Below are 26,770 nucleotides of genomic sequence, written 5' to 3'. Positions count from 1 at the left end.
GGTCAGTGTGTTGAGATACTAATATATGATACTTGCGCGTGTGCGTGCGGAGGCCCAGTGGATGGGGGCGTGGTGGTCGTGACGTAAAACCGGGTAGAATCTGCCGTGCTCGTGCTGCTGTTGTCTGCACAACCACAGAGCGGTTCCCAGTGTAGAGCGCTGCGCGTGAGCCATTGTCTGTGTGTATGTGTGTGCGAGTGTGTGTGTGTGTGTGTGTGTGTGTGTGTGTGTGTGCGCGTGTGTGTGTATGTGTGTTTGGATGCTCCTCGGTAGAGTGTGTGCTATGAGCGCGCGCGTGGACAAATACGATGGAAGAAGTCTGTGCTGACCTGCGCGCTGTCCACTACAGCATCTTGCATTTTCTCCTCTGCTTTCTCCTCCTTCTCCAAAGCACTACATCCAGCGAGAACACAGGTAAGCGCGTGCTATTATTTATAATTTGAATGCAGTGTGGGTAGTGACTTACGTATCAATAGAGAACGCGCAACTATATGCTACTTACGTGTTTTATTATGGTAGCCATCACTCTCATTAAAAGCTAAGCTGATGTGCGTGTTGTTCTCCGTGAATCCAGACTCGTGGAGCGTCCTTAGCGCTGTGGACCGCTATGAGCTCACTTCCCCCCAGTGGCTGACTCCAGCAAGACACAAAAGATCTCAGATGTACACAAAGGTAAACAGGTGCCTACAGATCCAGTCACAACACAACTATACAAAGCCTCAATTTACAAGGTTACATACAAATAATGTTTGTATACTCTCCCAATTAATGATTCATCGCTAAATGCCTACACAAATCCAACTTTCCGCTCATTGTCTTTAGAGCTATTCCAGATAGAATGAGAAACTCTGGAGCAGCAGCCACACATTCATTCATTATCTGTAAGAACTTATCCAGTTCAGGGTCGCGATGGGTTCAGAGCCTACCTGGAATCATTGGGTGCAAGGCAGGAATACACCCTGGGAATACTCCCAGTCCTTCACAGGGCAATACACACACTCACATCTACTGACACTTTTGTGTTCTGTTTGGACCAATCCACCTACCAACGTGTGTTTTTGGACTGTGGGAGGAAACCGGAGCACCCGGAGGAAACCCACACAGACACAGAGAGAACACACCACGCTTCTCACAGACAGTCACCCGGAGGAAACCCACGCAGACACAGGGAGAACACACCACACTCCTCACAGACAGTCACCCGGAGGAAACCCACGCAGACACAGGGAGAACACACCACACTCCTCACAGACAGTCACCCGGAGCAGGACTCGATGCCACAACCTCCAGGTTGCTGGAGCTGTGTGACTGCGACACTACCTGCTGCACCACCCTGCCACCTAGCAGCCAAACACATGAGCTTAATATGTCACATGCCCAGTGCAAACAGGAGACAACAGGCATATAAAGCCCTCTGCACTGAACTGTGGCACAGTGGGACTATATTATCTGCTGTGATAGAGATCAGTTCAACATCTCTGATATGAGTTAGAGTGATGTTTTTTTTTTCTTTTAGCTGAGTACAATCAGATCCTCACTGCTATATTCCATTATACAAGTCCTTTACAAAAGTGCACAGACTAACATAGAGACAGGATCTCCCTTAATATGAAATGATAAAAAAATGTAAAATATCAACACAATGATTTGAAATAATAAGCTTCAAATAATAATAAACAGTCTATTATGCTATTTTTTAGTATAGGTGATGGTTCCACTTAGAACCACAAGTTCTGTATAGAACCAGCTCCATGGTGGAATAGTTCCTCAGATTCATGTGGAGTGTGTTGTATATTTATTTAATTTTATTTTCATTTATCTTTATTATTTTTGTTTATAATTTCTGTTTGCTTGATATTACATACTTTGCTTTTATGTTTTAGCTTTTTTCTGTTGTAACAAGCCAGACTTTTGTTGAAATAGAACCTTTTTTAGTGCTAGTCACAACCGTTTTCAAAAAAGGTGCTACATAGAACCATAATAATACTTTTTCATGAATCTGAAGAACATTCCATCAGGGTAAGAACCATTTCAGTTCTATATAGAACACATGGTTTTAAATAGAACTTTCTCTTTAAACAAAGAACTCTACAAGAACCGTCTGTTTTATTTTTACAGAAACTAGAAGCCAGACAAACAGTTAGAATTGACTTGCTGCCACAGCAGTGGCACATAGCTCATCGTCACTGACACAGATAACGAGGTGTGAATGCCCTTCAACTGCTAATACTTCTGCTCTTTCCAGTAATACTGAAATTTTATGTCCAGCCTCAGTACCCATCAGAAGCAGAAGTCAAGATCACTGCAGAAGGAGCAGAATTGGTTCTTCAGCTACAGAGAAATGAGTGAGTGCTTTGCATGCACTTAACACTGCTAGACATTTCAGCATACTTCCGCCAACTGGGACCCATTTTGGCTTAGTTCCATTTACAAATTTCTACTTTTCTTTGGTATTTTGTCAGTGGTGTGAATACACTAGCAACATCAGATCTAAAAACACATATTAGCATAATAAAGTACCTGTTCAGTACAAAAATATAAAAGCAATAATGACGTTCATTTTTGAAAACAAATTTGGTATTTTTTGCTTCTGGGCTCCCCGTACATTTGCAGAATGTAATACACTTTTACACTGACCTGAAATCAAGGGATGGTGGATGGAGGGCGGTGACTTCCTACCCTCATTCAAAAGTTACATAGTGCACTTTCTGCACTGCTGACCCCAGAGTAGTGGCAACAGAGGCTCTAAACTCCCTGGTAAAGGTCAGTGAAACATCAATAATAATTTTGACACTCTAATTTATTTAAAAGTAATATTACTAGTTTGCACCAATAGTGATGCACCAAATTTGGACATTCTGGGTGGTCATCTTTTTTCAACAATATTGCATATTTCCCTATGGCCACATTGCACATTTTAATTACTATAAATATCAGAAACAGGATTAATTGCATCAAATCTGATTTTGTCTTTTTTAACTGTCATTTTTAACTGTAAGCACTACAGTAATGTTATGGTGTGTTGACCATGATTTTGTACGAGTGCTTTTCTATGTATTTCTATGAATGCATCCCTCTGGTTGGACTGTGTTGATTTTGGCCAGAGCAGATGTCCATGTGTTGATGGAGGGTATTTGCATTGTGCGGTCACTCCCAGCCGAAGGGGAATGTCACCTGATCCTACTGGTCAGGGACACAGGAAGTTGAGCATATGGTGACACATGGTTTTGCATCCCCCTGTTGTGAAGTGGGCCATTAGAAGAGCAGCTGACTAATTTAAAACTCCCTGATGGTCATGAGGATACAGGGGAAAAAAGTGTAGGCAGCTTATTCTTCAGTTCTGCAGAAACCTGTTCAGCTGTTCTTGACTGGACTGGATTGCGCTGATGTGTTTGGTTATGATTGTCTCTCAATTGTCTCTGGTGATGTTGAAGCCCCTCCAGCTCTTGTCTCTGTCTGATTAGCTGGAGTCCCATCATAAGAGCTCATCAGTAGATGGAAAAGCCATACCATAAAGACAGGCCTGGAGCTCCAGCTCAAGCATGACTCTGTTATGGCAATTGTCTAAGTTCAACCAGGAAGGAAGACTGAGTCCCAAAATGATTCTCAGGCCCAAGGAAAAATCAGAGGAATAAAGACACAGAGTCAAGTATTCACTCCAATCTCTAGTTTATTCAAGCATTTGTTGCGGTTTATATAGAACCTTTGTCACGTACACTTATGGTCATGTGTACCATTCGGTCATTATTACATCATGTCTCATTGCTCAAAGCCCAGACACTCCTAATCTGGCATCTTATGCTATATATATTTCTGTTGTCTTCTTTTCTCTCCATTTGCAGACGGTTAGGTCAGGTTTTGCACTCAGTTTGTTCTTCAACATATTTATTAGACTTCTCTGATCTATCTAGAGATCTTCTCTAATTTAACTACTGAAGTGTAATGTTAAGCCCTTTCCCTCCCCACTCCAGGGTCATGTCCTGAGTACATTATGTAATAAGCACATTAAGGTCATGAGCTTAAGCACAATATTTTCTATACTTGAGTCATGATGTATCTGTGTATAACAATCATTATAGAGTATATTAGTGGACTATCATCATTATTATCTCATTACAATGTTATATTGCATTTTCCATTGTGCATTGTGCATTTCCATGTGCTGACCACTGAAGGCTTTCTGAAAATGGGGTGTCACATTTTTTAGAATAAAATGTTATTATATATATTATGGTAGTTATCTCTCAATCCTGCTGTAAATTATACTTGTGCTCATTTACACTAAATTTTTAATTCTAGGACAACTTTAAATGCTTTTAAAATCTTTATAACTTTTTAGAGACTTGGTAAAATTAGGCTCTTTACAATAACATTTTATTCATAAAACAGTTATTTTAGGACAGGTTAACGTCCTTCAAGTGTGTTTGTCTGTTCAGTGGTAATGTGTTAGTGGTAGTTTTGTGTCTTGGAATGTCTTGAAAGAAGCTAGCTTTGCTTGGTAGTTCTTTACTCACTAGTTCTTTAAGGAAGAGTGGAAAAGTGAAAAGCGTTTCTTCCATAGCACCAGTTCACAAAAACTCTGTTTTGACCCTAGCACATGTCCTCAGAGTAAGGTGGGGCCAGATGATGAAGGTGCAAAGAAGCCATGACCTACCTAAACCCTGGATGTGTGGCTTTTTGCCAAGCCCTGAGTTGCAAAGACTGATGTGGGGTTGTGTCCTCATGCTTATTTTAAAAGCATGTAGGTCATATATTGTCCAGAGCAAGGTGTTTTTCTGGGTTATTTCAGTACAGAGATGCGGAAGGATGTGACACTTACCCGATCACTCTGACATGACTTCCACTTACTGATAATAAGCAACATCCTCTTTGTTGCACTGCTGTTTACCTTGTACTCATTTAACGCAATAATTGAGAAGACTGTGATGTATCAACATGTAAGAACATGTGTGTTACAAATTAGAAATGCTACACAGTAGGAGGTGAGGTTCCTGTAGTGTCTGAAGTCTTTTCCTGTGTTCTTGTAAATGATTCTTGTTCAAACACATATTGATTAGTAGTGATGAAAAATTCATGCAAATTGCTGCAATTCGACCATGACTCTCTCATGTATGTAAGACATATTTCTGAAATGGAGAGAAGCCATTTAAGATCCCCTTGATTCCAAGCTTTAAAATCATTGGTCCTTTCACCGCACATATGTAAAACCATCCACTTATCATTCCTGTCCCCTGTCCTGTTTAATGATTACAAGAGTTCAAGACACAGCTCCTTTTATCCATTCAGACATTAACCTTTACATGTCAGGTTTATCTTTATCAAACACAAGTAAAAGACACACAACAGCCTCCAGCCTGTTGAACATGTAAATATACCTGTAATTTATTTTACATATGTCATATGTATTCATATGTCATATGTCGTATTATGTAGTGTTCCTATTTAGACATGTGTGTGAAGATGTCTTGCACATTCACTTGAGAGAATGAACGAATAGAAAATACTCCAATATTCTTTTTAAAATTAAATTTATATTAATATAGTTACATGTTTGTAGTGTAGAAAAATGAAAATTGTGACTGATTTGAAAAGGGAAATTTCTATATCATTATGTAAAGTGTGTAAATGAGTTTTTTTAAACTTTTGGAACATTTGTAAGATTCCCTTATTGCATCTGCTACTGTGCAGCCCAGACTCTCTGTGTCCACCACAGTAATGGTGTAGTAGTAATGACACTCTCTCCCTGCGGCCTTCACAATTAACTCTCTCTCTCCCTCTCTCCCTCTCTCTCTCTCTCTCTCTCTCTCTCTCTCTCTCTCTCTCTCTCTCTCTCTCTCCATCTCTTTCTGTCCATCCTCTCTTTATCTCGTTCTCTCTCTGGTCTATACTAATTGGGTTACCTGTTTAATGCACAGGGAGCTCAGTGCACCAGACAATAATAACTAAAGCCTCTCTTACCTCTACCAGTCTTTATATGAAAGACATGAATGTTGAAATGAATGAGTGAGTAGATGAATGAATGAACGGATGAATGAAATATCATATGGTTGTAGGTTTATTGCCCCTCTTTGACTGTTAAATTTCTTTGCATTTTAGTGATTTTATTTTATTTTATTTTTTGTTATATTTTTAAAAGAAAGCATCATTGTTTATTGTTTCACAATGAGGGGTAATGTATTTTTGAATGGATCTCTTTTGAAAAAGAATATGTCCAGCATTTAAGGCTAAAACTATTCTAGTAGGTTAATATTGCAAATTAATAAATAATTAATATTATCAAAAGTGACAGCCTTAGGCCATATTTGTATGTTGCATGGAAATATGGGGTTTGTCGTTTTGAAAGTTGCCTCATCTCTAAATCAAGAACGGGCTTGCTTTCAACTTACTTAGGACTACTTTACTATGGTCAGGTTTAAGTGTAGGGCACATTAAGGAATACCTCTGTAAATGGGTCAGTTTACAAAGCTGTTCTCATTTTCAGCTGTAAAAGCATTACTTTATTCACATTTCCTCCTCTATAGCACCTTGTCTATACATTCCCAGCCTTCCTCACAGCTCCCTGGTGCACTCGCTGTAAGAGAGTGCACTCCTCCAGAATGTAAAAACGCATCTCTAGGCATCTGTATTTAGTGGCTGTCGTCCAGACTACATCCGTCTCCGTGAAGTTGTGTGTGTGTGTGTGTGTGTGTATATGTGTGCATATGTGTGTGCGTATGTGTGTGTGTGGTTGTGTGTGTGTGTGTATGTGTGTGTGTTGTCAGGGACTCCAAGCTTTTAGCTTAATGAATGCCTTTGGGCAAGGCTCTGGTCCAGAGCAGCCCATTTGATGAGGGGCCATATATGACTATGCTGACTCACACCTCAGACAGAGAATATGGGACTGGAGCAAGGATACAGGGCAGCACACTTCCAGGACAGTTGATGACAAGACATGGCCGTGTTACCCACCCAAGCTCCTGCAACACTCCTGTGCTGATCACTTTTACAGATTGACACCCCCATTTCCACCAAACAGCAAGCTTTGCTGAGCAGAGGAAATCTAGGGCCTTCCCCAATCAAGTTTGTGCTTGAAAAGAACAGCACAGTGCATCCAACCTAAAAACAGCCTTGTGTCTCTTGTGCACAGTGTTAGAAAACACAGTAGGAGCCCAATTTTCTTTTATATTTTTTTTTCAGACAATGAAATTGAGTCTTGGAGCATTAGCCAATGCTGATATCTGCTTGAGTCCTTTTTCTTGAACTACTATTTTTACTGAAGCACATAAGATCAGCTATCAGCCTCAAATGACTCAAACATTTAATGTTATGTACAAAAAATTCACTATACAATATGTTGTCTATCCTCAGCAGGTTATTTTTAAAACATTACAAGTCTTTAAACACACATAATGTCAAGAGTGTATGTTTGTCACTCGTATAATTTGCCTTTCCTAGGTAATTTTCAGCAGTAACATTGTCATGGGTTCAGAGGAGAGAGGCTGGATGTGGGTACTGTAACTGTCTGATGAATGTTCTTAATGAAATCCTGTGTAATTAATGACTTGTTAGGCCCTGCTGGAGACTCAGAGGGATGTGAGGGATAGTAATCTCTCACTTTTTCACTGTTTGTGGTCCTGCGCTTCCATCTGTGCACAGTTCATCATATTTTTCTGACCTGTCAGTGATCTGCCACTTTTTTTTACTTCTCCCTTCCTGTCTTCACTGGGTTCCTTTACCACTTTTCAGTCTCCATTCCTCAACAGAAGAAGCCGGTCCAGACCGTTTGGCTTCCCAAGACGCTTACAGTGCTGGCTCTTGTAAATGTTTGTGCAAATGATAATAAAGCTTGCTGGCTTTGTGCTACATGCTTTATTTCATTCTCTCATTCTTCCTCTCTATTTTGTCTTCAAGATTGCGTTGTTTGACATTGGGGTGACCCCTCTTAGAAACTGGCTGTCGAAGTAGTGGATAGGCATCTATCATGCTCTCGTTCCCTCTTCCACCATCTCTCTTTTTCTTTTCTTCTCCATTTTTAGTGCTCTGTCTCTCACTTTGTCTCTTTCGCTCTCTCCTCTCTAATTTTGTTTCTCCCTCTTTCACTGTTTCTCTCTCTTTTACTTTCTGCCTATTGTTCTGTTTCTCCCTCTCTGTTCTCGTTCTGCTCAACTCCAGCCTCTGTTTAATTTATTCGTTGATCTTATTTCATCTCGTGCTCTTTTTTCAGTGTTCCCCCTTCTCTCTTCCTCTGAGAGTGATGTCATTCAGCAGCATCCCCCCAGGCTGTGGCCCCCACTCTGCCTGTGTTCACTGTGCTCTTTGTTCAGCTTTTTCTAAATGGCCAGAAACACTCTTGATGGGCCTGCTTACTTTCAAACTAAGCCTGCCCCATTAATCCTTCTGCTTCAGTGGGGTAATGTATTAATGTGCTGCCCATTTAACATATGGAAGAAAAGAGAAAATAAATAACAGAAAAAAAGAAAAGAAAAAAAGATAAAGGAAGGGTTATGCAGTAAAATAATAATAAAAAAGGCATAAAGCAAAATAATTGGGAATATATTGCTCTTTTTATACTGGTAGAACATATTCAGGTCTCTTCAGTTGCTCACTTTTTTTTTATTTTAAAATTTCAATGCCATTGTTTGGGTCAAGAAAACCCAAGCTTCATTTTATATTTGTTAATATTTCATGGTGTATAGCAGTATACCCATATTTATTTAAATATAAATATATAATTTAATATAATGTAATTTAATTTTATATACTTAAAATACAGACATTTAGTGAATCTGAATCTTATGTAAAACTGGAAGGTGCAGATGAGCCTTTCTGAATATGTCACAGAACAAAGCTGCCAATGAAAGTAAAATTCTTACATAAGTCTTAATGACACAGTAATCGATTTTTTTGTGACAGCAGTTAATAAACTATATAATTTAGCAGAAATGTACCTTCAATTTCCTTTTACAAACTGCCTGTTTAACATATTGTCAGCAGTTCAACTTCTGTAGCTGTGGAGTGTTGATGATGGGTTTGAAAATAAAGAAAAGTAATGACTGGTTGCATTCATTCCCATCATTTGTATTACACTTTTCCACATCAGCAATCTAGAGTATAATGATAGATATTACAATAACTGACCTTAGATCAGCATATGCTTAGAAAATGTAGGTGAACATGGCCAGTAAGTGGCAGTTTTGTTGCTGACTCTATCTTTTCCCGCTGCTAAATTGGTACATGTTGCAGTATGTAGCTTTAACATGGTTGCTCCTTATTCTGTTGCCATCAGCATTAGTGAATGTACTGTAAGCCTGCAAGGCCTGTCCTGTAATACCGAGGGCTATTTTTGCCAGCGTGTGCTTTATGGCAAGCCTCTCTGGGGAGAGGGTAGTGTTGGTCTATCTGAAGCCTCGGTCAGGGTGTCACTTACAAAGGCCAGTCAATCATTAGCTTGGTAGTAGTCGCATTTCTACAATTTGTAAGTCAAGATACCCCCCCCACACACACACACACACACACACATAGCAGCTCTATCATCTTTCTTCAGGTCACTGATGTCATACTGAGCCTCTGTCAGTCAACTGCACTCCACCCAGAAATACATTCAGTAGCTCCTGGTACTCAATCACTTTAATCCATGTTGGCCAAATCAATATTTTGTGTCCAGATGTTTGTAGACATTCAGCCACTGTAAGGTGGGCCACCTGTGCAGGCACAATTTGTATAATCTCCAGCTGAAAATTATGAAATGTGTTGTTATGCAGTGGAACAGCTGCACAAGCCTAAGGTCACTATGCTCAGTGCCCCACGTGAGGGCTTCAAAGCATTGGAACTCTGTGGCAATTGGTTCTCTGTGTTCTCTGGAATGACTGAGTGCCATCAAATACCTTTAGGATGAGTGGGAGTGTTTTTGTTTTTTTTTATCTAACATTGATCATTTAGCCCCAAGTATCTGACTTTATTAATGCTGTTGTTTGAAAGCTGAATGCCTCAAAAAATTTCTAGACCCTCCGTTATCTTTCTTTCTGTGACTAATTCAGTGGTATTATGCTGAGTCTTTGTTAAATGTCGTGTATGGGTTTTTCCATGTGTCACTGGCCATGTGCTATCTAGCCCAATATAGTGTTCATTCTGCTGACCACTGAGAGCCAGCGTTGTTTGTTGTGTTATAGCTTCAATAGATGACCATTGTTTGAGTGATGCTGCTAGCACTCTGCCCTACTGCCCTGCATGCTGGCCCCACATCAAAACCCCAGTCTATGCCCTTAGGAGCAGAATGACCACATTGCCTGGTCAGAAAAGGACACTGCATCAGTGATGGGATAAGATGGCAGCGCCTTCTTTCTTTGTGTGTGACCCATGCAAATAATCAGACTATCCCTTCAATATTCAATTTGTTATTTGCCTGTTTGTATGTTATTATTAAGACCAGGGCAAAGATCATTAATGAGTCTAGACAACATAATACACTGAAAATCTGCCAGTGATCTGTAGGTTAACATTAATTCTCTAATTGCTATCGCGGTAGCTGAATAAAATCAGAACAGAAATACCCATTCTAAATTTATTCACTACAGAATGGAAGCCATCTGTTTTTTTTTGCCAGAAATCAACGTAAGGTATGTATTTAACCAGCTTTTGATTAAAATGTTTTACTTTATACTTAGCTATCTTGCTAAATCTTGCTTCTGTTTAAAAATCCACCCTAAAGCTGTTTTAGATTTTCCCACTTAAACACCCTTAAAACATTCCACCCTTAAACTAGATAATCCTACTCTATAAACAACACTATTTTAGCAAATGAGATAGATTCACAAAATATTTTAATTATATACTGTCGGACAGAGTGCCTTTTTAAACAGCCACAAATAGTTTGAAGTGACTATGTAATGATTCAGAATGGTCTTGTGCTTTTGGGCAATTGTTAGCTTTCACTACTTTTTAGCTTTTCATTATTGGTTTTTTTTTTAGCTTTTCATTTTATAAACAGTGCAAAAATCTAGAATTAACTGTGGACATCAAATATGACTTGCTTGATTGACTACATCTAATTTCAGTGTAAAACTGAGTATGTTTTATTATATGGCCAGTCTGGTTAATGTTAATGGTTCTATTAAAGATTACCTGTTGTTTTTTTAGGATAAATGCATTGCATTCATTCATCTGCATGCACTTTCATTCTGGCAGCATGTCCTTGCAGTCAGCCATCAACACTCACCCAGAAGCATTTAATCATGAAGCCACTAACATTAGTGCAGCATAAAGCTATTTATGGCTGTGGCCAAGTGGGTGTTCAGGTCCTGATGTATTCTGTAGACTGAGGCCGGTGTCTGAGAACAACTACCATTTACCTTAATGCTGTTCTGGCCAGTTTGCTTCTGAATAATGGTAAAATGGTTAGAGCACATAGATGTTAACTCTGTAAACATTTAAAAGACAAATGTAACCCCCTTCATGACTGGAATGTGTTTGGATGTAGCCCCTGATCTTGAGGCAGTCAGTGATTAGATCGTTATATGTGTATAAATGTAATGTGTATAAATGTAATGTGTTCAGGTCTGCATTTGGGTATAAATACCCAGTGATCAGATCTGTGTATAGATAAAAATGCTTTGTAATGCAATCTGCATAATGCATTATGATTGGATCTATGTGTGTGTATAAATGCACTGTGCCTAGATGTGTGTATGTATAAACTTTAAGTGGTCTACATTTAAGGTCTGATATCATGCATCTCTGCCCTCATCTTGCCATATTGTTACCTTCTTTGTTGCTGACAGGATGTGGAATGTTTGATCATAGAGCACAAGGTTTAATTTGAACACAGCAGGAAAATGAGAGCTGATCAGTATTTGGATACACAAACTGTATTTAAGAAAGGCATGTAAATGCACTTATTGGTCTTGACTGAATGGCAAACCAATCTTGATCAGATATTGATGCCAATTGGAAACAGGTCTAGATCAGCTGAGTCACCAGTATTCCATGAGGCTGCTGTAGGTGCACTGATGAGTGGGTGTTCCTGTGTGATGGTAATGGGGTCACAACCCAGAGGGTCTGGACTGTGTCCAGTGCATTGTTCGAGTTTCCAGTATAAACACAGAAAGACAGTGTGCTGCCGGACTGTCTGACACTGAGCATTCATCATTCACTCACAGCATGCCCTGAACACCCCTTGTGTTTTTATAGGAGGTGCAGCAGTGTCTCAGTAACTGATGGAGCAATAAATATCCTCTCTGCCCTTGGTGCATGTTTGTGATAAATGAAGAACCCCCATTTGTCAAGTTGGGCATCTGAGATGTGATCAGTGGTTTATCTTCCCTCACCCTCATATTTGAAAAATTTTAGAAAGTTTAGTTGGTTTATTTTCTGCTTTTCACATTCCCAAACACATTTAATGATTTTGAGGCCTTGATTAATAAGGAGTAGCCAGTCCACTGTTCAGAGAATGTCAGCAGCATCTTTGTATTGTATTGTCCTCTCACAGTGGAAGGATGAATAAAAACTGGAATTTAAATTAATTAAATTACATAAAAACTGGTATACAGATTTTGGAAGATTAATTTTTCTTTATTGGATAGTGATAGTTTATTGGTGGTTTACAAGCTCTTAAACAGTTGATAATTGACTTCACTATGTTCCCATTCCTTATGCTCTTATATATAAAATTTTATAGAATGTCAAATTTAATCAGAGATTTTCAAGAAAACTTGATAAATAAGGGTAAAGTACGATAACAAATATTTTTAATATGACTATTGATTCTAAGTTCTCTAGGGCAACCTGATATCATCCAATCAAAACATGTCTGGACATGTAACCTCTCAGAATATCAGTGGTGTGCATACCACTGACCCCACCCTGGCTACTGAAATCCTAAACGGTTATTTCTGTGAGGAAGCCAGATTAGTTGGCTTGTATTTGGTTGTTACAGTCCTCTTTTGCACAATAATTCTACCAACATTATCAGAAGGTGGAAATATTGCTGATTTAATTGCTAACTAATTTGTAACTAACTAGTTTGGTTGAAATTCAATATAACATGACATGGGGCTGCAACTCAGTGAGACACAGACTTCACATTCTCCTGAAAGATATTCTGATAAAATAACATTAAAGATTTCTTCCCCCTTATTCATCAAGATATTTGTAAACCAGACTGTTATTAATAGGCACGATGACTGCTGAGAAAGGTGCTCCTGTAACCTTCATATGACCCAGGAAGTGGTAAAGTGTAAACAGGCAGCAGTAGTTTGTTCTCTGTCTAGACATTGCTTATTCCCTGCTGGGACCCAAAGGCTATGCTTTATATCTGTAATACTTCAGTTATAATGCTTCATGATTTTATTAAAGAAAATAATTTGGAATGCAGCTTGCAAGTGTCTCATTTCAAAATAAAAGTAAGAATGGCCTACATTCTAGCTCTCGTTCCTGTACTACAGGACTCCAGATCTAGCATCAGCTTAAAACTAGATCTAGCCATTTATGGCACTAATGCTGTGTTAGTGTGATAGAGTGTGAGGAGGGTGTGAACTGTGGGGTACAGATTCTACAGTGCAGTGAAACTCTTGAATACTATGAACACATTGTAAAGACTGATAAAAGAGTTAAAGGAATCATTTTCATTTTCCCATTACACAATCAACAAAATGTATTTTTAATAAAAATATATATATATTTAAAAAAGGTAAAACCTGCTTCTTATATTTTCACATGGCTTTGCATTGCCTTTTCACAGTAAGTATTTTTTCTGATCTGATGCAAATGTTGAGCTTGATTTTCTCCTGTCTCTCAGTTGCAACAAGTTATACATGAGTGTTAGGAGTCCCACATTTGGACATCCAAAAATTTACGAAAATCCTATTTTCTTTTATTTGCATAAAAAAAACTATTTTGCCTTTAAGCTTATTTACTTAAATTGCATCAATGTGATTATATTAATGTATATGCAATCACCCAATCATCTTATTGCTTTTTTCCCTGTTGTTGAATAGCTACTGCTCCTGTTCTGCTTTGTAGCAATGAATGTTTTATGAGCTTGGGGCCATTAGAGAAGAACTGGGCAGTGTCTGACTACTATTTTCATATCCAGAAATCCTCCTAGAACATATTTGATAGCTAAAGAGCTCTTCCAGTCAGTGAAGTCCAACAACCTGCACCTAATATGGATCAAAATCTGATTTTCTTTAGACTTCAAAAGAGGAAACCTTGGAATAGTCATGACATGTTTATATTCCTCCTGTCAGTGAGCAATAGATGATGATCCAGTATTAACAATGCTCTAAAAGGATTAGTTGCAGATGTATAGTTAAACGTATAGTATTAATCAATATGATCTTTTTGGTCTTTGTTTGTTTAAGGGAACTGTTGGCCCCAAATTATCAAGAGATATGGTACAGTCCAAATGGAGTCCGCCAGTTCTCCAGCCCGTCCAATACGGTGAGTTCAGGAGCTGTTTTAAATCACACACAACATATGGTATTCATGAACACTTGCTTGTAATAAATGTTCTGCTTATGTTGGCTTGGTAATCACATGGTAGATTCACAACGCAACTCTGGAGGAGGTCATTTATGACTCTGTTATCAGAGATTTTAAAACCTGTAAAGGAGTATGAACGCTGAGAGGAGAGAGGAACTTCGGGGATGATGGTCGACTTTACAACTCAGAGTCCAACACAGGCCATTTTATTAAAAATATAACTCTTCTAAAGACCCTGAAGTTCTAGACATTGACAGCAAGGCTTTTTTTATACTAAGGCTGACCAGATGTTGCTTGGTTGATGTGTCCTTGTTTTCAGGAGCACTGTTATTACCATGGCATGGTGAAAGGTGTAGAGGAATCCAGCATTGTTCTTAGCACCTGTGCTGGACTCAGGTAAGAACTGAAACAATTACAGTAGAATGCATTCACACACAGCAAGCATAGAGCAAGAGACAATTGCCCAAATATCCCTGAATATCTGTATGTGTTTTTTTTTTTCATATTTAAACTTCAAAATAAAGATACTTTTGTGGTTCTCAGCTCAAAATGGGCTGGTATAGAACAGACTCCAGCAGAGCTGGGGCTAAACAAATATAATGGGATCAACTTATTACATAAAAAATTATTACTTACCAGGGAAATCAACTGTTGGCTACCCTGGCTTCAGAGGTACATTATGTGGAGGTCATCATGCTGAGCTCAGTGTGCTGGCTAGAGGGGTATAACAACCCTCAGCAGTGGGCTGTGTTCTCTGAAGAAATGCAGCACCATGCTGTAATTTCAGGATGAGTTGGAGTGATGTTTCTGATCATCTGGCGTCATTATCTGTCCTCACTAATATTCTCATTGCTGATTGTAATCAACTCATCTCTGCAATGTTCCTGCATCCTGTCTACATTTTTATATTTTATTAATAATATAAAATATTGGCATCATGGTGAAATAACAGGTAGTGTTGCTGTCACACAGCTCCAAGGTTCTGTGGTTGTGGGTTCAATACCTACCTCAGGTTACTGTCTGTGAGGAGTTTGGTGTGTTCTTCTCATGTCTGCATGAGTTTCCTGCAGGTGTTCTGGTTTCACAGTCCAAATACAAATGTTGATATGTGGATTGGCTGTTCAAATATGTCCATGTATTTGAGTGTTTGATTGAATGTATAAGTGTGTAGCCATGTGATGGACTGGTGTCAGGTCCAGTGTGTGTTCCAGCCTAGTGCCCAGTGATTGTAAGTAAGCTTCCAACCCACAGCGTCCCTGAACAGTATACGGAAAACAAATAAATGAATATAAAATATCAATGCTGAATTCAGGAACAGGTTGACATTCCATTTTATGACTGCTCTGAAAAACAGGGTTAAAGAAACATCCACTGAATGCCCCTCTAGCGAAACAAAAGTGTTGCAAACCTGTTGCATCATTGTTAAAAACCTATTCTGAGCCAAACCCTGTTCTGCAACAAGTGGGTGCCACCCACAAATAAGGTGACTGAGACATCCTAACACACTGTTATATTTGTGCTCAGCGAATATAAAATTAATGTATGTCATGTTCAAAACAGCACAATGAGCTTTGCACAATTATGCTATGACATTTTAAACAAGTGTGATATTAAATTTCATTTCCAGTACCACTGGCATTATGGTGCTCACGTTTGGTGCAAAAATCTGCTGAATTTGTTCAAGGCTGATTGTAATCCTGCTTTCGTACTGTCTACTACATTTTTAATGTACAGTTGCAGACCACTGACAATGATTTAGACACTTAAAGGAAACAAAAACCTGCTGACTGAGAGCAGCCTCTGACTTCTATTATATGTGTCAGCAGATTGGATTAAATCCTCTGGGAGCTAAAAGTGTTTTTCTGTGGCATCATTTCAGAGAACCTGTTTTGTATCTTCAGTGGTTATTTTGGGTGGGGTTGTAGTGGTTTGTGCCAGCTATGTAGAAGACCAGGGTAAGCATACTACGGTACATCAAAAAAGCCCCTGGCATAACCCACAGCAACATGTCTAAAACTGTTAGCTTCCAAATGCCCTAAATGTATTTTTTAAATGGTAGGGTTGCATTAGCCCACATACGTGAGTGTCGTATTCCAGCATTGTGTTCCAGTGAATATTCAGCGCATGACTGTACGGTCATGTCACTGCTTTTGCACAAGCCAAAGAAATTGTGCAAACCTTGTAGTAAATCAGGGTTGCAGTTTCTGGGTCACCCCGGCTCTTTGGATGTTTGAGTTCAGAGAGTTCACAGCAGGCGAGTGAAGCAGCTCTGAGTGGGCTGACAGGGCTTGTGTGGAGTGCTGTGTGTGTCCTGTGGAGAGTCAGCTTCCTGCCGGGTTCTTCTGAGGAGATGTCTTCCAGCAGAACAGGCCTTCATTGACTGATACTGCAATGTTACAAACACTGGGGAAAGTCATGAATACATTTACAAATAAACGGGCATCCTCTGGAATAGTGTGGCCTGCAGAACCCTTCAGAATCAAGGAATAGTAGGCTTCAAGCTGTGGGAGGAGCTTCCACACGCACAGCTGTCCAGATGCTTTTTGCAGCTGCAAACTACACTTACTCAGACAACTCTCCTGTGTGTGTGTGTGTGCACGCATATATCTGTATTTCTTCATGAAATATTGTGTGTGTGATTCTGTGGTGTTTATGTGTGTTTACAAGAGTGTTTACATTTCATGCCATTTTGTTTGTTGTGCATCTATATTTGTTTCAATATGTTTCATCTTTAATATGTCTGTGACTGTGAGTGTTGTGCACTTGTGTGTGTGTGTGTGTGTGTGTGTGCGTGTGTTTATGTGTGTATGTGTTCACATCTGTTCATGTGTGTGTAAGTCGGAAGCTGCTGGAAGAGCTAAACACTCAAGACTTTGGAAGCAATGCAACCTGTTTTTGCTTAAGTGACCTAGTTATAAGTGCTGTAAACATGGTTTACCATCGCATGTCGTTCTCCTACTCTCTCCCCTCATCTGAGGCTGTATTATGCTGTTTAAAGAAAGAGTTTATGGTCAAATAGTTATGGACATATTCATCCAAAATTTGTTGTGGAATAAACTACATAGATTGGTAAATTCTTCCTCTTGGATGATTACCCCAACTCATCCCAAAGTAATTTAACCCTCTGGGGTCAATTTGCCAATTACCTTAAATTCACATTTACATGCATCTCATCTGTACATGTTTCATATCAAACTATTCAGACCAATATCAACAAATCAGAAACATACGGAGATGAAGTGCATGTAAATGTGAATTTAGGAAGATTTCCAAAAGTTGAGAAAACATCCCTAGACCCCAGAGGTTTAAAGAGGGCCATTATTTCAGAGAAAGAAGTTCCACTGCTCCACAACCCAGTGCTGGGGGTTTATATTAATGTATTTCAATTCAAGGTATATTATTTTATTGGTAATCAAGTGTATGCTATTGTATTTTATTTCTATGTGTCTAAGTTATAGTTAATGTCCAACACTTTTTCATTTCTGTGCCTCTGTTGACGAAATATTTTTTGTAACATCCCCAGGGGCATGATAAACCTGAATCACAGTGTAACCTACATGATAGAGCCTCTACCGTATCACACAGCTTTGCAGAACCATGCTGTTTTCCGTGCGGAGAAACTGAGTATACACACTAGCACCTGTGGCCATCACAGCAGAGACCAGAACTACACACACAAACTGGAGGAATTGACTGCTGGGATTGCACATGCATACCAAACCATAAGGGTAAAGTTGGCCTCTAATAAATTATAATATATGGAATAACCTTGATAATTTTAACCTTAATAGTACAGATGGACATCACATTTTTCTGACTGCTGTGTAGGTGTGTCAAACTTTGACATGAAATGGAAATTCTATGTTGGACAGATTGTTAAAATGCAGGCTTATTACTGCTTTGATGTGCAGTAATATCTATTAAATATTCAGCGACAACTATTTCACCGTCAGAGTCAGGTTTATAAAGTTAGTTTTTACCAGCTCTGGGCTTGAGGTCAGTAACAAGAGCACAACAGATAACAATGACCGTTAATTACAGTTATGAAAGCAGCTTGTATAAAAGGCAACAGAGTTAAGGCTACAGAGGAGGATCTGAGAGATAGCAAAACCTTAATATTAACGGTGTTCAGGTTGGGAAAAAGCGCTCTAAACATGCAGCAAGTTAACATTAGTCTCTGGCCATGTCTCAGACTGCACACTGCTACACTGAACAGTATGTAAAAAAAATGATACCACCCTTAGCAGTGCTTTTTGCAGTGTAGCATGTAAAGTTCCATAGTGTTATATTTCGGACACAGACTCAATCTCTAATGTTAATGTAAATTAAATGCTATTCCACATCATTTAACACACCCCACCCCTCCCCCCTGCCCCCACATCACATTTAGAAACTGATAACATCATGACTCATTATATTTGTGGCAGCCTTTAATATTAGCTTTACACATTCACCTACGTTCTATGTCTGCAGGAAAGGAGAGATGTGAGCCACAGTATGAAGTATGTGGAGCTGATGCTGGTGGCTGATCACTCAGAGGTAAAACTACAGACGTTATTACACATCATCAGAATGAAAGCTTCTCTCTTAAGAACATAACTGTAATAAGAAAATGTGTTTATGTAAGAATGCTTTTAGCATACAGTCATTTTCAACTATTCTTTACAGTAAGGTGACTATTCAAGGTGCAATTAGGGCCTTATAGTACCTGATACATTAAAGGAAATGTTTAATGAAGTATTAATTTTACAGTTTTCTTCATACCCAAAAGGTGGTCAGCCATCTTTACTAATGGGGCCAACACTTGGCCCAATGTAGCACACAAGATCACTTGAGAATAAAGTTTGTTTATAAGCTTCCATTCCTCATTATATACATTATTGTTCTAGTGCAAAATAAAAAGCAGAATTCAGATACAAAACATGTCATGACTGATATTTAGACTATATTTGGCATGAAGGCAAAGTTATATTGTTCCAGTTGTGAACTCAATGTCAAATTCCTGGTCCAAAGTATAGAAGAAAGGTCACCTCTAATATAATGTTAATTTCTGCTACACCCGATGGCAATTTCTAATAGCAAGTTAGTGCTAAATTAACAGTAGTGTACTAAAGTATTTTGCATATTTTGATTGATCTAAATTAGACATATCAAGCTTGTTAAAGAGTTCCCATGTTTTATTACTTGTAAAAGGCTGCAACATATTATTTACATTCTGCTCATTTCAAACAATCGACTGATACATAGTTGGTGCACTGGTACAGTTAAAGTAAAAATATGATTCCTGGATTTCCCAAAATCTTAGTGTGAGGTTTTTCTCACAAAATTTAAAATCTGATATTAGGCCTTTATTCCATCTCCTAAAGGCCTATCCAATGGGAGTGCTAGTGGAAAGAATAATAATCTGACTGGACTATCTTCTTTTGAGCTTTTTCAGTTTGTAATTCTTTTGCTTACAGGCAAAGCCTTAACAATGAGATAAAAGTGACACTAAACTAGTTTTAGTACACAAAACATGCTGATATTATTTAAATGACAATTGTCATACATTTTTGACAAATTTAAGTTCCCTTGTCTAAAACCTTATTTGGGCCCTGAAGTTTATGTTGCTTGAGGAGAGTTATGACTTCAAAGCCTTTACATCTGTGCTGGTGCAATATGAGGAAAGCAATCTGTTTAACTCTTTCAATGACACAGTCATCTGATTTAAATGAAAAACTGTAGCAATGTGTGCTGGAAGCTTTTTAAGTATCTGGCTCCTAGAATTCTGTACTGATGTCACACAGTAAAGAGCTGAGGAGCTACAGATTGATCTGTTTGATGACTCACTCAGTGGTGTAGCCATAGGTAATCATAGGGCCATATTTCCTTTCATCAATCATGTGGCTCCACAGTAATGGAGCTCTCCCTAATTGATGCATGTGTGTTTTATGTGTGTGTGTGTGTGTGTGTGTGTGTGTGTGTGTGTGTGTGTGTGTGTTTGTGACTGTTAGGCCTCTGAGGTCACAACAGTTTTTGACCCATTTACTACTTTTATTGCAGTTTCTGAAACATGGCAGTGATCTGGAGAAGACCAAGGCCAAATTGCTTGAAGCAGCTAATTATGTGGATAAGGTGGGGGCTGCGCATGTAAAGAGCTTTTTTAAAAGCAATACTTTACATTAGTTGTATATACTGATGTTTCATAACTGTCCTCAATTCTTGAATATAACAGTACTATAAATCACTGAATATCCGTGTGGCACTGATCTGGCTGGAGATTTGGAATGACCACGATAGGATCAATGTGACAGACAATCCCTACAGCACGTTAGGAGCTTTTCTCTCCTGGAGGAGGAAACAGCTTTCACAGATGCCCAATGACAACGCTCAACTCATCACGTAGGTCCTTCAGTAAAATATAGTGCTTTATAAGCAGAGATGGAAATTGGGGTTTTAGCCCAGTTTAAACAGAAAATGGAACAGGAACTATTGTTTAAAAATAAGAATAAAAGCCATTGCTTTGTTTACAGCGGAGTATCATTCCAGGGAACCACCATTGGATTAGCTCCGCTTAAAGCCATGTGCTCACAATACCAGTCAGGAGGGGTGAACTCGGTAAAATTACCTACCACAACATGACATCAGATATCTTTTGCTTAGTCATACATGCATTGTAATCATCAATTTGTCTAATACTTTTCCTCTCTAGGACCATTCTGAAAGTGCTGTTGGGATAGCTGCCACCATGGCTCATGAGATGGGGCATAACTTTGGCATGAACCATGACAGTGGGGACTGCTGCAAAGCCCAGCCAAGTGATGGGGGCTGTATCATGGCAGCAGCAACAGGGTAAGACACAAGTCGCAGCACCATATTGCCCCAAACACAATTGCTTCCTAAAATCTAGTAAAATCTAGAGAATAAGAATAAAAAGTGGCATCTTACATAAGTAGAAGGACAACAGACATTGGTATGGGCTTGTTTCCAGTTAATTAGAAAGAAGCTACCAAATGCTGTAATTGTCTAACTGAGGCTGAGACTTAAAGAGCATAACTGGCCATGCTCTCACTGAGTGAGTAGAATGGCTCAGCTCCATTAACCACTAATCACTCAGCAGGATGCCAGCCTACAGGTTGTCTTTTAGCTAACACCAAAACTTGACAGTAGCATTATCCTCTAAGTGTGTTGTGCTGGCCAGTTGCGTATGTGGCAGTTAAAAAAACACATGCAGAGGCTTGCTTCACAGGTCTTTGAGGAAGTGCATGCCAGTCTTCACCCTCCCTCTCTTGAAAGCTTTCTGTAACTGGGGGAGTCATATCATATTTAGTTAAACTGTTCATCTAGTTCAGAAAAAAATCAAATACATTTTAAAATCTCCCTTTACTTCAAATATTTGCAACATAACCATTGAGCCATTTTAGTTAGACCTCGGTAAATAATTGTTGGGTAAAGGAACAAATTTGATTTCTTAGTCAAATTACTCCTTTAAAATAAATTACTTCATGAATCACCCCTGGATCTTTTTTTATCTGCTTCCTACAGACATCCTTTCCCTCGTGTGTTTAACAACTGTAACAAGGATGAGCTAAAGCATTATCTCAGTTCAGGTTGGGGGAAGTGTCTATTCAATCCCCCCAACACCAAGGCCATGTATGGTGGCCAGCGCTGTGGTAACGGTTATCTGGAGGAGGGAGAGGAGTGTGACTGTGGAGAAGTGGAGGTAAGACTGTTACACTACAGTGTCATAATATCATCATAATATTGCCCTGTTTGAAGCTCTGAACCGAAGTGCTAGGAGTGGTCCCACCACTTAGATTCTTAATGAATGAAAGTGACATATAAGCCACTTTTAATAATTAAGGCACATTTGTTTTTTGAAATAATCTCTATAAATGTCATTTTGATGAATAGAGATGAGTTTTTAAAAGTTTAGTCAATGACTGGTGGTGGGGGGTGGGATTTTAAGTGTTCCCCAGAGCTACGCTCCTCAATTGCTCAATAGTGTGTTTTTGTGTGTTCACTGCCACGGATGGGTCAGATGCAGAGAAGCAATTTCCCTAAGGGGATAAATAAAGGTGTTTCTTCTTCTTAATAACCAAAATGGGCACCCTGTCTCTTAGACTGAACCCTGCGATAGTATATATAATACTTTATGTTTTTTTCAGATACCAGGTATAAGCATATATTCATCATATTTTTCTTTTTTTGGTTATTTGAAGGCTGTTTTCCATCTTAATTATTGGGAGGACTGCAAATCTTTAAATTTATTCTATATATCTGTCTCTTGGTTGTTACATTCTCCCAACTATTTTCTTCTAGGAGTGTTCCAGTCCCTGCTGTAATGCCAATAACTGCACTCTGAAAGCAGGTGCTGAATGTGCCCATGGTGTATGCTGTGAAAACTGCAAGGTAATTTGCTTTTCACACAATTTATGTTGCACTTGGCCATATGCAATAGATTCTGGTAAAAAATATCTTTAGTTCCCCATCCACTCTTGGCACATTTCCCCATAGCTGAAGAGTCCTGGTGTGCAGTGCCGTCCTTCATCAGGCTCTTGTGACTTGCCGGAGTACTGTGATGGGAAATCAGAATCCTGTCCGGCTAATTTCTACCTGGCCGATGGCAACTCCTGTGCACATGGCAAAGCCTACTGCTACACAGGCATGTGTTTGACCTTGGAGCAGCAGTGCATTTCACTCTGGGGGAAAGGTAATGAAAATGTATATATGAAGCTCTCTTGTTATAATCACTGAAATTTTTACCCAAAACTGAATACGAGTCGGGACCCGACTGAAAACCAACTAAATGGCAACTAAAAAAAGTATAACTACAGCAGGGAAAACAGTCTGTGAGAACCCAAATAAAAAAATATGAAGCAGACAAAGGCCTGACACATGTGAATATAATTTTCCAGATGAACTCTGAAAAAACCCAGATGAATTCTGAGCAGTCAGCAATAGGGTTGATTAATTAAATATATGTTAATTATACCACTTGATACTGTATCAAGGGTATGTAATGTCTTAGCTCAGAATAGTAAAGCATTAGTAATATAGCACTATATTGGAAAGTCTTATCTGAACAGACTTTCATGCTGTGTTTGGCTGGGACTTCATACAGATTGTTCTTTCGATGAAAGCTGTGCTTGAGTAAGGCATACACCTAATGTACAGTGTATTGCCAACTGCTCATTTCTGAGGCTGCCATTGAGCACCTGGTCAGTTTCCTAAAGTCAAATTGCTGCAATTTTTGCGTGTTTAATATGTGTGTCACAGAACATGGATTTTGAAGTGTTTGTTCACTAAACTGGTCATTCTGGTGCCTTCACAGATTCACAACTTGCTCCTGATCTGTGCTTCACCAAAGTGAATGAAGCTGGAGATTCCTTCGGAAACTGTGGCAAAGACCTAATGGGAAAATACAGGAGCTGTACTGAGAGGTGAAGATCTTCCATAGTCAGGGTGAAATCATAAAGATCCTACAAGAAGAGAAAGATGCATAATTACACACTGTATGTTTCTACTAAAAGGGATGCTAAATGTGGCAAGATCCAGTGTCTGAGTGCAGTCTCTAAACCAACTGTTGCTAATGCGGTACCCATCGACACCACTGTTCCTGATGGTCAGCAGAATATCCTTTGCCGAGGAACACATGTCTACCGTCCTAACCAAGATGAGGAGAAGCAGGTAGATACGTTAGACCCAGGACTTGTCCTGACTGGAACCAAGTGTGGAGACAATGCAGTAAGTACTAGCTACATGATAGTAGGTATTGCTAGGCAAGTTTATTTATATAGCACACAAAGGCAGTGCTATGTGCATGACATGACTACATAACATGAAAATAAGAACTACTGAGTATATAAAAAATATAGTAGTACCTGTATAAGATTTTATGGGAACTTCAGGGAGCTTGACATGAGGAACATGTTGCCAAGCAAAATGTAAATATATTAATATTACCAACTACCCTTAATTATACATGGCAGTTTGAATCTGTTACTGTTCTCTTGGTGCAGATATGCTTTGGAGGAGAATGCCGCAATGCTTCCTTCCTGCAAGCAGATGTGTGCAATGCCAAGTGTCATGGCCATGGGGTATGTTGACACTAGACACTGTCACTGACTCTCTGGTGGAGACATGGCAGACACTTAGCCTGTGCTGGAGGCCTGGCTTGACTGTGCCAGGACACTTCCTGTCCTTCCTTCATTCCTTCTTCTCATAGTCTCACTAAGTAACATAGTGTAAATCAGAGAATAAATCATCTACATTTATTTGCTTTCTCTCTTCAGAAACCACTGATATGCTACTATACTTTCAGAAGACGCAGAGCCACTTTAAAGGGATAGTTCACACTAAAAATCAATTTTTTTTTATCAGAAATTACTATTATGCACCTTTGAAGGAACTCTATGTAAGATTTGGGTTTTTTGGTCCTGGGGCTCCCCCTAGTGTAATACATATTTACAGCAGTAGTGAAATAAATAGGGAAGTGAAGGGCAAACTTACATAGTGCCGTTTCTGCAGTGCTGAGCCCAGAGTGACAATGACAGAGTCACCATGATCTCTATTACAAATTAGTGGAGCATAACAATGATTTTGAACCTGTAAAAAATGATGTAATGTTCCTTTAAAGAGGAACAGTTTCATTCCAGTTTGCTTCTTTGCTTGAGATGTAAACAACATGACTCAGAGTGGTTTAATGCGATGTGGTTAATTTTTGGATTTTGCAATGATGTTTTTTTTTTTTTTACAGTGGTTGTAAAATCAGGGGTAATGGTACTATCTTCAAAAATATAGCCATTATTTTTATGATCCACAGTGACTGTTTAAAAAGTAGTTTGTTTTTATTTTTTTATATATGTAATATTGACTTCTTTTGTCTCATTGTTGATTAAGTCCTGATTGGTCTTGTGGTTTCTTTTTTAGCTGTGCAACAACAATCGTCACTGCCACTGTGATACAGGCTGGGCACCACCGTACTGTGATCAATTAGGAAATGGTGGCAGCATAGACAGTGGCCCAGTGATCATACGCAGTAAGTCCAACTTTTCCTTAGTCCTGACACAGACACACATTTCTCAAGGGATATTTCTTTAAGCAGTTTATAGATTTACTTAATACTGCTATATGTGAACCTATTTCTTTTTGATGTTGTAGGCAATTTACTCCCAGTGCTGGTGATCCTGCCCTTATTTCTCTTGCTGGTATTGGCTGGTCAGTTCCTCTGGTGGTACTACAAGCATAAGCTTCATTGTCTGAAAGGCACTTCCCACAGTCCTCCTCGGATTTGCATTAAGTAAATACTTAATGAGATTCACAGCTTTTATTATACCCATGGACATCATTTAGATGTTGTTTTACCCATGCCTGATACTAAAGTGATGTTTTACAGAAACAGGATTAATTAATTGTCTTTCATTTTCAGTGTCCCTGAATTAGCAGAATCTAAGCCTTCTGCTAATGGTCATGCAAACCCAACTTTCCAGCTAAACAAGCCAGACACATCGGTAAAATCTCCCTTTTCATATTAGTGTTATAGAAACATTGTTTGAAGCATGTTCATGTTTGTGACACATTTTTATAAAACTATATTCTGACATATTATTTTTCCTCCCAGGTGGGTCAAAGCTGTAGTCCTGCAGGTCTACCAAGATCTAGCCACTCTCTTGTACGACCTACTGTTAAGCCTCCGCCCATTCCAGCAAATGCTTTACAACAGCAGGGTTCAGCCCCTGAAACTACCTCTAGTCCACAACCATCTCCATCAATCCCACCCAAACCCAGAACAGCTCCCCCCAGCAGACCTCCTCCACCCTGTCCTGTTACCAAACCATCTCAGATCAAAGAGGTTTGTGTTTCCATATAGGGATATTAGGCAGCAAAAACACCTTTCAGAAAAGGGTTCTATACTGCACGAAATACAGTTCCTCTATTGTTACAGGCTTGACATCATAATAACAGAAGAACATTTTTTGTTGCCATATAGAACCCTTTTCTAAATGGTTCTATATAGAATCATCTATAGCACATTCTCCATCAATCTGAAGAACACTTAAATCATGCAGAAGATTATTTGAGAGTTCAGGGTTCTATATAGAACCATGTTCTTTACTGAAGAACCATCATTTTAAGTGTGTACTATAGAAGAAGCAAAAGTATGTTTTTGAGAGAAACTGTATACAGCAGGGTTGTTTTTTCTTATATACTAATATATTAGTAATGCATTTGTGTATTGTTTTATCCAGGAGGTGTCACAAAGGAAGGACCTCCAGGGCAGGTACAGAAGAGGAAATCCAGTCTGATGCCCCCTCCTGGATATTTCAGGTAG

General features: G+C 39.0%; 1 protein-coding gene across 1 annotated transcript; it reads left to right on the top strand.

Moving 5' to 3' along the window:
* Positions 1-292: 292 nt before the first annotated feature.
* Positions 293-26,770, top strand: adam19b (ADAM metallopeptidase domain 19b). The gene is given in 23 exon segments (XM_066649959.1): positions 293-414; positions 575-672; positions 2,275-2,345; positions 14,337-14,415; positions 14,777-14,853; positions 17,981-18,185; positions 18,931-18,996; positions 20,500-20,571; positions 20,672-20,838; positions 20,970-21,054; positions 21,149-21,288; positions 21,982-22,159; positions 22,759-22,848; positions 22,954-23,149; positions 23,771-23,879; positions 23,970-24,183; positions 24,459-24,536; positions 25,369-25,477; positions 25,600-25,738; positions 25,868-25,949; positions 26,060-26,290; positions 26,688-26,706; positions 26,709-26,770. Coding segments are annotated over 23 exon segments (2,673 nt in total). The 5' UTR covers positions 293-308.

Source organism: Hoplias malabaricus, chromosome 17, assembly GCF_029633855.1.
Source record: "Hoplias malabaricus isolate fHopMal1 chromosome 17, fHopMal1.hap1, whole genome shotgun sequence".
NCBI classification, from domain to species: domain Eukaryota; kingdom Metazoa; phylum Chordata; class Actinopteri; order Characiformes; family Erythrinidae; genus Hoplias; species Hoplias malabaricus.
Note: the sequence above shows the minus strand (reverse complement) of the source record. Positions and strands in the feature narration are given on the sequence as shown.